Source organism: Mobula hypostoma, chromosome 5 (genome assembly GCF_963921235.1).
Source record: "Mobula hypostoma chromosome 5, sMobHyp1.1, whole genome shotgun sequence".
Classification (NCBI taxonomy): domain Eukaryota; kingdom Metazoa; phylum Chordata; class Chondrichthyes; order Myliobatiformes; family Myliobatidae; genus Mobula; species Mobula hypostoma.
The window spans coordinates 167,356,592-167,368,199 of NC_086101.1; the positions used below are offsets into that span (position 1 = coordinate 167,356,592).

At 42.9% G+C, this 11,608-nt stretch overlaps 1 protein-coding gene across 14 annotated transcripts in view; it reads right to left on the bottom strand.

The window, feature by feature from the left end:
* Window positions 1-1,259: 1,259 nt before the first annotated feature.
* Window positions 1,260-11,608, bottom strand: part of mast4 (microtubule associated serine/threonine kinase family member 4) — a 435,748-nt gene continuing 425,399 nt past the window's right edge. For all 14 annotated transcript variants that reach the window (XM_063049360.1, XM_063049351.1, XM_063049349.1 and 11 more), the window contains 3 exons: window positions 7,913-8,049; window positions 6,839-7,017; window positions 1,260-4,722 (listed from right to left, as the gene is read on the bottom strand). In XM_063049360.1, the coding sequence (XP_062905430.1) occupies window positions 2,678-4,722; window positions 6,839-7,017; window positions 7,913-8,049 (2,361 nt within the window). In that variant the 3' untranslated portion in view covers window positions 1,260-2,677. The remainder of the gene's footprint in view (window positions 4,723-6,838; window positions 7,018-7,912; window positions 8,050-11,608) is intronic.

Sequence of the window (11,608 nt, forward strand, 5' to 3'; positions counted from 1 at the left end):
ACTTTAAGATTGGAATGGGAATGGATTTAAAAAAAATTGTTACATGTAGTGAAAAACTTGCCTTGCTTACTATTCTTACAGATCAAATCATTACACAGTGCATAGAATTAGAATAAGGTATAAAAAATAACAATGCAGGATAAAATGTAACAGCTATAGAGAAAGTGCAATGCAGGTGCAAGGTCATAACAAGGTAGATTGTGAAGTCAGGAGCCCACCTTTTTGTTCTAGGGAACTATTTAATAGCTTTAATATTCCTATAACAGTAGGATAGAAGTTCTCCCCGAGCCTGATGGTACGTGCTTTCATCCTTTTGAATCTTCTGCCCAGTGGAAGAGAGGAGAAGGGAGAATGTCCAGGTAGGTGTGGTATTTGTTAATGCTGGCTGTTTTACTAAGTAGCAAGTAGTACAGACAGGGTCAACAGAGATGACGTACACTTACCTCTCACTCACCAAAGCTCACACTCGGTGGAAGCTGTGTAATGGGATTTCAGCGGGCAGACTCTTCAGCCAGAGAGCTGGGGAGCCTGAGATAATTCTTGCTGCCTCATTGGGCTCCATCAGCCCTGGTGCCGGGTAGAAAACCCCATTCCAGCCTGGGCCCATATGGAGGCTGAAAGCCAGTCCCCCCGAGGATGTCTGGGTGATTTTATGTCAGAGTGTTAATACTGGGATGGAAGATCAGTTTAGTCTCAGACCATGCACACCTCCCTCAGATGGAAATAACTTACAGTCCTTAGCCCCTTGTGGCTATAGTGACAAACTACAGATCTCAAGGCGGCTCAGGAGAAAAGTCTGCTCAACAGGTTCTTTCCTTTGGAATCCTGATTTTATAAGACACATTTGGCGTTAATGCAGAATATTGCATTAACAAATTGCCCAATCCCGCCCCACAGGTGCAGAATGAGACTTGAACACTAAACTTTGAAAGTGACATTCAAAACCAACTTGTGAGCATCTTATATTGGACTGCTTAGACAGAGCACAGTCGTTTCTTTTAATGTGCCACTGTCATACAATCAAGTCTCACAGCGCAAAATGTTCCAAAAATTACAGAAGGTTAGCATTAAATATTCTATAAATACAAAGCGGCCCAGTTATTTTTTTCATTGGTTACTCATTCATTCACTTAGAAAGACCAAATATCATCCCAAAAGGACTTTGGAAATTCCCATCTTTGATCTCTTTATTTAAGTACCCCTTTCTGAAAGAACCATGAGATTTCCTCTGATGTAATGAATTAGACACCTTTTCATGCTGAAAACCATTTATTTTTTTGTGATATGCAACTGCATAAGTATAAATATTTTTTTCCATTACGATGCAACAGTTAGAACATTCACTAAGCTCTGTGGTGGAAAAACAAACACAGAAGCTGCAAACATTTTATTGTTGTATTGCACAGTTCTGACAGCATATTTCAAACCATTGCTTTAAGCATCAGTCCAACTACAGCGAGTACTCCAAGCCTACAGGTACAGCACAAACCGAACTTCACCTGCACCACGACAAACGCAATAGACCAGATCCCACACAGCCCAAAATTCTTCACATGTTCAACAGTTGGTTGGTACATTACTACCAAAACACTAATTCATACATACACAAGCAAAATACCTGTGAGGTTTCCAAAATGGCACACACAGATTTGGCAAAAGTAGAATTGCCATATAGTTATTTACACCTCTAATACATATTGTAAACAAGTGTTTAATATGCTTTAAAACCAGCTAAGAGCACAGATTCTTTTTAAAGGCTGGAGAATGGGAAATAACTCCTTCACAGGGATTTGTCTCTACTGACTAACACATACCCAAAGTCTTCTCAGCACTACCATATGTTCCTACTTCTGCATTCCCACTTACTTAAACCAAAACAAAGACCAAGTCCCATTACTTTCTACACAGAAACAGATAAAGGCTTAGCAAGATTAATTTAAAACGTCAATTCCATTCAGCACTGAGTGGCTCCAACGGGTCCCCAGTTCTTTTTTAAAACAAAAAAAACCCATAAGCATACTTTATGTACAATTTTTTTCCTTAAATAAATGATGCTTCTTGAAATGGAAGGAGCTACTCAATGCATTCAAATGGAATGTATATTTTAGCATTACCTGCTAAAAACAGCAAGCTTTTCTACAGCCACACAATATCCATTAACACAGCAATTTCTACTGAATATCACCAAAGGATGTTTTCATGTGGAAAATTGCTATCGATGAAGAACACCACCACATTTTAACCACAAAATTAACATTTTATTCATTTTACCACAGAGAGTAAGTAGTGTTCTTGTGTATTTATGGGAAATAGTGTCTGCAAATGTTCTTTATCCCCCCCTTCCCAAAGTTTGCAAAAGCAATTTATTACATTATATCTACATAAAAGATCTTTTTGCACCCAATATCTCAGACATTCAAATGATCTTCTATAAATATCAGATTATTTCTATTGGTCATTATAAACAAAGTAATTGAGGAGAGTGAGGGAAGGGATGGGGTGGCAAAGAGGAAGGTAGTAAACAATGTTTGACTGGTGAAAATATCACCCCAAAAGCTTTAGCTACTGAGGAATGGGATTCTGCCATGCTTACGAAGGAAAAGAACTGTTGTCCATTACGTTAAATCTTCTGCAACTTCACCTCGTTCTCTGCACAAGAACCCTCCATTTTGACCTGCTATGAACTCTTCGGCTGTGTGTCTTGTAATATTTTCTTTGGACAGAGTTTTTGGCTGCTCGTGGCCACCTCTGAATGCGTGCTACAAGGAGAACGCTGCTCTGCAGTGGGCAGCCTTGGTGGATCTTTGCAAGTCTTTTCTTTTGTCACAGTACATGCCTGCAAGTGACTGACTTGCTCATTTCCTTTTAAGCCCATGATGCCTTTAGCCAGAGTAGTTGCACTTGCTTCTGAACTTGTGCTCTGGGCTGCAGGCCCAAGGCTGCAGACAGATTTGCAGGTTCCATCCTTGACTGCGTGTGTTGAACTGTTTCTTGCCTCAGTCTCTTTGTCCACTGGCAAGGCCTCAACAGATAAACTACCAAGTGGCAAGTTTTGAGAAACATTCTTTGTTTTGTCTACCTTGCCACACAGACTATCGAGCGTGTTGTTTTTAGAAAGCGGTGAAGGAGTATTGTTAATAGAGCTGGGTTTCTGATGTAACGTGCTCTTCACTACTGAACTCTGCTGCTCAGATCTTTTTGATAAACATGTCTCTACCTTTGAAGTACTAGGGCCTGACAAGAAAGCAATATCAAGTGTGCCTTCCAGTGGCTTTAGACTCACAATAGATCGACTGTCCATCTTACACTCAGTCATTTGTCTTGGTGCACTCTCGGTCACCAAACCAAGCTGTGGTTTGTCTAAAGAGACCTGAGCCATGCCAGTTACTATCTTAGGACAGTCAGATGGCATTGGCCTCAGGTGACTGTGAGCAATGCAAGTAGTGTTTGTTGATGTGTTATTTCTCTTCACAAATGCAGAGTCCTCTTTTCCTGTAGGTATCAAAGGCTTCGGCTGATTGTTATGGAGAGTTGTGATTATTTCACTTTTGAACACTTCTGGTGAACCCTTTCCACTGTTACCTTCTCTGCAACATTTCTTGCTTCCCAAGTGCTCCGTGTTGATGGTTTTGGTTTCCAATCCTTCAGAACCAATTGGCTCTTTAGCGTGTTTTCCAGTCAGTTTCAACCCACCATCCTTTCCACAGAATGTCTCCACCTTTTGGGATGGGTTTGAGTGCTTCTCAGAGCTTGCTGCGTTGGACATTGACGTGCAGCTTGCAACCTCTGAACTGGGCAGGGCCATCTGCAGCACTGACGGGCAGTCTTCGTGAACGTCAGAGCTTGTACTTGGCTCTTGGTCAGAAAATAACGATGGGCCACTTACAGTGCTGCAGTGTTGTTGGCTTGGAAGCTGAATTTTAATGTCATTGCACTTAGAATCTTCAGCCCCTTCCACAGTGGCCTCAGCCTCCTCCCCGGTCTCTTGAGCTGCTTTCTCATGCCCAGAGTTCGGCTCTTGTATTGCGTTTTGTTTCTGAAGGGATTCACGCCTGACGTTCCAGTTGGTTTTCTTCTTCATTGCTGTCTCCTTTAGCTTCTCTTTCTCGGCTTCATCCATTGACTCCTGCCTTCCCATCTTTCTTGCTACAGGGCGTTTGAGACATCCTTGCTCCACAGGGCGAACTTTGGTGACAGACGGCACTTCAAGTGCATTCTCTTCTAAGCTATGCAGACACAGATCGCGTTGTATGGACTCCTTCCTCCCCTCTGCTTGAGAGGCCTCAAGGCTGTGCTTACGAGTACACAACTGCTTCTTGTCAGACGTGTAAGATGGAGAAAGCTTCTCGGCGGACTGCACTCTCTTCAGTAATGGTGACCTGGGAGGTTCGGCACTCTTCGGCCGAACCATGTGCCTCAGAATAGTGGGTGGTGAGTGCATCTTGCCCGGAAAAGGTTGCGGCATTTTGGACCCTCCAACTGAGTGTCCGAGCAAAGGTGATGGTGACCTCTGAGGTGAAGTTGGCTGTGGAGTAGGTGAAGGGGTTCGTGCCAGGGGAGATAGTGGGATGTTGCCGGCTGACTTACGTCTCCCCGATCTATACCTTTGTCCACTTAGCTTTGAGCTTAGTCCATGAAGAGTACTTGGTCTGATGTGACCAGAGCCAGCAGGTGAATTCGGAGCACTTGAGCTGGGCGAACTGCTTTGTGAGGAGTTTGTACCTGTTGAAATACATTACAATGGTTAGTCATCAATTCTGGAGGCAGGAGTGGTGCTGGGAGGTTGGGGAGTTCATGAGGGAGGGAGAGGTGGCTGAAGGAATGGACAGTTAAGGTGGCGTGAGGTTGGCGGGGGGCAGGGGGGTTGTGCAGAGTTGCAAGGTGGACAAAGGGAAGAGAGAGCAGTGGGGTCAGAAAAGCTGCTGGTAACGAGTCCCTCAACTTCAGACCAAACATAGTCAGAGGGTACCAGGCAACAGTAGTACTGGCCCTCCTGTACACCTCTAAGACACAGATTACCTACAGCAGGATTCTTGAGGGACTGAAAAAATATGCCAGCAACATTGGCTCTGCTCAGCTGAAGAATTTCACTGGAAGGATAAGCAAACAAACATCAATGTCCTCTCCCAGGGTCTTTGAAGAGACTTTTGGATAAGTACATGGAGCTTAGAAAAATAGAGGGCTATGGGTAACCCTAGCATTTCTAAGGTAGGGCCATGTTCGGCACAACCTTGTGGGCCGAAGGGCCTGTATTGTGCTGTAGGTTTCCTATGTTCTATAATGCTGGGTATTGAGGCTCTCATCAGACACATCTCTGAGATTCTGCACATAGCCCACAGCAAAATTCTACAGGAAAAGGAAACTCTGTTGAGATTTTGGAAGATAGGTTATACTTAGGCATCCTCTGGAAGAAGTAAAGAAAGGTGTCAAAGGCAAAAATTTAAATTTTCTTCCCTTGAAACCAAAGTTTGTTTTTTTCATAAAAACTGTTTTAGCTTTGGAAGAAAATATTTACTGACAGGTTTGAGAAGATACTCTGGCCTAAAGATTCAGTTCACTGCTTCACTGTTACAAGATAAGCACATAAAGATTTAGCACTGGTTGCTTAATGGATGGGGTGGTTGGTGGGTAGCTGCCTCGTCTGAGAAGTATGTTACCCAGCAACTTGGATGGGTTCCCTTGTGGTGTATTTTAAATGTGCGCCCGAACAAATTCAGGCACTCTCCACTGACGCTGAATTCTGAACTCTGCCACAGGAAGAGATTACCAAGTGGACACAGAAGATAATTCAAGGATGTGCTCCAAATCTCCTTGAAGAGAAATAGGATCTAGTGCTTTTCCAGTGTATATGACAAATAAACTCTTCTTGGGCTTTCAGCTGGGTACAATTATAACCAATGTTTCAATGACAAATTCTGCCATCTTCATTAGGGATGATGCCTGGACGTGTCTAGTCCAATGGTATATATACCCCCATCGCACGTCCCTCCTAATTGGATTGTTCTCATCCACTCAGGTTTCCACAGTTCCACCTTGCTTACAATCAAATTCCAAATTTCCAGGGACAACTGATTGGATGAGGACAATCCAATCAGGAGGGGTGGACGACGGGGGTATAAATACCACCGTACCAGACTTGCCTAGGCATCATCCCTGATGAAGATGGCAGAATTTGTCACTGAAATGTCAATTAAAACCAATACCTGTAACTGGCTGGAAGCCTGAGAAGAGTTTGATTGTCTCCTTGAAGAACCCATGATCACTCAAAATGAAGCAGCGTTCAGACTGACATTATAAACCTTAAGTGCATGCATCAGGAATGCACAGAAGTCTTGTATATAAGTGACGACAGCAGCATATCACCTCACAAACTTAATCACCCGCCCAATCCAACCACCTCTTGCCCTATCTGTGGAACAGTCTGTGGTTCCCACATTAACTTAATTGGCCACCTTAGGACACGCAAACCCAGAGTGGAACAAATTATCCTCAGTCCCGAGGATTGCCTCAGGGGAGGAACCTTTGCGCATGATACTGGATATTATAATAATGGAGAAAGTGGAAGCTTTCTGTAATAAAATTTGACAGCACATATTGGCTCAGGGTGTCCACATTTGATAAAATACCTTTAAAAGAATTGCAAAATTAAGAGGACCTGTGGTAATTTATTTTCCAGGTTTTACATATCAGACTTATCAACTTGTGACTAAATTAACAGCATCTCTTATTTGCTTGACTGAATCTAGAAGATTGAATTGTGCACTATCATTATACCTGACGGACTGTCTGCTAATTCAATTTCAGCACAAGTTGCCTCTTAAGCAAACAGAATACTAACCGGACTGAAAATCAGGGGCTGAGCGGAAGGTTTGCGTCGGTGACCTCGGCGACAAACTATGTGTGGGTGACCCAGGCATACTGTCACTGGATGACAACGAGCGGTTCAAGGAGGAGAAACTCCGGCTGCTATGAAGTATGACAGGCTGCTTTGCAAACTTTTTAAAGAGAGATCTCCTCCTGTTTACAAATAAGAGAGGCTAGAGTTAAACTTTGCACACTTCCCTGGAAATCAATTTTTTGATAAAGTTATTAAGAAATTGAAACATTTGGCTTGCAGTACGTGTCGACTGGATGGCATGCATTACTGAATTCTCAAAAACGATGAAAGGTATAGTTACAGTGATTGATATATTCAGAGCCCCTTAAACAGCAGAGGAGCAGGTACTGCAGGTCGAAGGGGCTAGGTGTGATGTTCAAAAGGAGCATTCTTACTTGCATTGGTGCTCAGTGGCACATCATGCTGTCTGGACTAAAAGATCTGGACTCGTCAGAGAAAGATCAGAAAGGGGATTGGAGCAGGGAGGGATAAACTGGCACGCTGGGAGATACGGGATGCAGAGAGCAGGGCTAATGAGGGACTGCAAAGGGGGAGCAGAAGAATAGGAGGACTGAGATCTATGAAAAGCAGGGTGTAGGGTTTGAAGGGCTGGGGAAGTGCACTGAGTCTATGTGCCTATCCGTGCGAACGTGGTCAGAATGCATCCGCCTTTCAGAACTCCAACACTACCGACGTGTTGCAAGTCCTGTTACTTTCACATTTAGAGATTTCCAGTCCTGCCCTCTGCCAGGAGTACAGGTGCAGAGCCATTAAAAAGCTCCTCATAAGTTGATCCCTTCATTCCCGGGGTCATTCTCATAAACGTCCTCTGGGCCCTCTTCAAGGAAATAAATCAACCATACATCGGTCCTGATGAAGGGTCTCGGCCCGAAACGTCAACTGTACTTCTTCCTATTGATGCTGCCTGGCCTGCTGCATTCACCAGCATTTTGTGTGTGTTGCTCATACATCGGTTGCCAGGTTTAATGGCATTTCTTGCTTCAATTGCATTCAACAGCTGGAGCTGGTGATTACCTTTCCTGACCTTCCTTCTTTTTGGTTTTCTTACTACGCCTCATCATCCTGCTTCTGTAGCTGGGTCTTCTTGCTGGGCCAGTTCTGATCGAGGTGTTCTCAAAGGGTGTGGTTGTGATAGCAACCTTGTTTCCACTCTGTTGGCATTGCAAGAAAGAACATAGTCACTGCATGACTGAATGCAACTAATTCTCTCTCATCATCATGCTCAGCTACAATCAGGTCTGAACTAAATGCAAAGCCTGAATTAAAATTAGCACTGTAATTCATTACCTTATTGTGCCTTTTAATCAAATGATAGAACTCATCTAGCTCGAAGTTGTATCACTTTCAAACAAAGAACTATTTTTTGAAAAAAACCCTGAGATTTGGTTTTGGAGGCTAATGCTTAGATCGCTGAGCGTTAGACCTTGGCATCTACTGTATCCTATAATACCGAAACACAGAGTGCACATCCACACACAGCTTTTCCTTTACATTCTTGAATATATCTGGCAACTCCATATAAAATAAACCTATCAGCATTTCCAATCAGGACCCACCTCAGAGACAACAAAAAATTGCTGAATTTTACAAAGCAGGCTTTCACTAGTGAGATGGTATTAAGCTCTTGAGCTGCTATGTGGTGCTTGAGGCTGTATGCATGACTTTTCATAATCCAACAGCTTTTATGAATGCACATCACACTTCTTCACTCATAAAATGCTGGAGGAACTCAGCAGGCCAGACAGCATTTATGGAAAAGAGTGAACTGTCGATGTTTCAGGCAGACCCTTCATCAGGATTGAAGTAGTGTCTTGGCCCAAAACATCATATGTTTACTCTTTTCCATAGATGTCTTCTGACCTGCTGAGTTCTTCCAGCATTTTTGTATGTGTTACTTCGATTTCTAGCAACTGCAGATTTTCTCCTGTTCACACTTCTTCACAATTTGCTGGTACTAAATCACCATTATCATATCATATTACTACCATTACTAGAACTAGGGGACATTGCCTCAAGATTCAGGGGAGGAGATTTAGGATGGAGATGAGGAGAAACTGCTTTTCCCAGAGAGTAGTGAATAAGTGGAATTCTCTGCCCAGGGAAGCAGTTGAGGCTTCCTCACTAAATATATTTAAGATACAGTTAGATAGATTTTTACATAGTTGGGGAATTAAGGGTTATGGGGAAAAGGCAGGTAGATGGAGCTGAGTTTACGGACAGATCAGCCATGCTCTTATTGAATGGCGGGGCAGGCTCGATGGGCCGGATGGCCTACTCCTGCTCCTATTTCTTATGTTCTTATATCACATTCAAAACCCAAAAAGTAATGTTTACATTTGATGTTGCACTGATTGGTATGAAAAACTATAAACTATTTCATGATTTTGTTGCTTTGCTATTTTCAACATTTACCCACCAGTTACTTCATTCTCAATTATGGAGGGTTGGGGGGGGGGGGGAGAAAAGAGTTTTCAACTCATTATAAAACTCCCATTACATAGACCAGGGTTCATATATATTTCAGCCATAATGCATGTGATCACCGTGAATTGACTTACACAGAGCAGCACATAGCTGTGGATGCCATTTCATTTTGAAATGCGCACGGATGAGAGAGGGAAGTGTCCGAGCTAGAAGAGGGAGAGAGGGCATTGAAACAATTCTGCCAAAAGATACACCCATTCCAATGCCATAAATCAACCCATTCAGGAGAGGCAGGAATGTTACCTCACGATAGGAAGGACGCAGATGGTCTCTGAGAGTGGGGAGCAGATTCACCAGGACGTTGACTAGATTAGGGACTATGGTTACGTGGAAAGATGGAATAAGATGGGTTTGCTTTCCCCAACGTGAAGGAGACTGAGAAGTAACCTGATAGAGGTACTGTATATAAAATTATAAGCTAAATAGTCACAGTTTTTTCTCCCGTGCTTGAGGAATCAAATACAAGAGGGTCTAGTTAGGGTGAGAAGAAGGTGTTTACAAGGGAATCTGAGGGGTTTTTAAAATTTTAATTTACACACAGGATAGTCTGATATCCAGTTGACAACCAGAGAGGTGGTGGAGTCAGAGACTATCAGTACACTTCAGAGATATTTAGACACTTAAATAGGCAAAGTGTCATAGGATACCGCAGGCAAATGGGATTAGTGCAATTGTGCTAGAAAAGGTAATCACGGGTGTGGTGAGACAAAAAGATCAGTTTCTGTGCTGTACGAACCTGATTCTATGAATTTGCCTCACATGATGCCAACAGTTTGGACAGATGGTCTGTAGTTGTTCTATGGCAAGGTGTTCTATGCCTAATTGCTCTTGAAAAATTAAGTAACTCTGTGATACCAAGTTGAATTGGAAAACTCTATAAACAGCTCCTTGTCATAAATCTGTGCTTAATAAATAGAGAGGCTAATAAATGAACTCAGAGACAGCCAGTAGCACCTGCTGATGCTGGGGAAAATAAAAGATATTACAACATAGGGAAATTATTTCTGGGGGAAGCTATCCACTCATGATGCTATCACAAATGCCATCTCATTCCTGAAAAATCCAAAGGTAGAATAATAGGAAAATCAGAAAACATAGTTGAAGGAGTAAATAAGGAATTATTGTCTATTGTTGTTTAAGTGTGGAAGATACAGATTTGAGGTGCTTTGTGCAAAAACAAAAACAACACAAAGATGGGGTAGGAACAGATTTTATGGTTCCTTTGAATTCTAATTTAGACAAGCAACTGCAGGGTTGAAGTCTACAGACAAACAGCAGAAACAGCTCAAAGAGCCAAAAAAAGGCTCAAATGCCTCTGCTTTGCCATTTAATGGAGCTGTAAGAACCTCCTAGAATGTTGCTCAATAAGCAGATTTGCTCTTCACTGCAATACTGAATTGGAAAATGCTGCCTTTTGAATATGTAACAAATACAATTACCATATTTTCCTTTTCTTTTGGCATGTGCGTGCGCGTCTGCACGCGTGCGCTCATCCGTGATGATGTCTTTTTCATGGCGCGGAGCGAGAGAGAAAGACTGTGTGGCGCACCACTCCTCTCACACACATTTTTGTAGTATTTTTCCCTTTAGTTTACGAGGTCGAGTTGCAATCTCGACACTCAACTCGACACGGATGGAAAGCGTACTCCAGAGCGGACCCAACTGGTTTTGAACCCGGGAACCTCCAGTCCCGGGTCTGGCGCCGATGTTGTTGCGCCACCAGCCGGCCCTCAATAACCATATTTTCCAATATAAATCTAGTAGTACTATCTTGCCATAGCTTTGCAATTGACAACGATGTCAGGAAACATCGATGAGCTTGACCCCAAAGCAGAGCAGCAGAGACAATTTAGCAGTAAACAATATCTTACTAATAAACTGCAAAATAACCAGCCACAAGGGGCCACAAAATAAGAGAGAACAGATACTTAACACAGCAAGGCAACGAAGTAACTGAAGGCTAGGAGCAACTGGTTGAGGCTGGCTGGTTCATATGAGGGAACGAGGATTGTCTGTCTGTCTCTTGTTTTACGGCGGTTGGCATCCAGCTTAATGGTACATTACCGCCACCCTCTACTCCAGAATGTGCACTAAACATACATTCTAAATCCCCTCACCCAATCACACACACACAAACACAAACCTACACTTCACCCTCCCATCTTTGACCATCCTAGTATCCTATTCCTGTTTATTCGTCATATTCTATAAAAAACCCCTGTACCC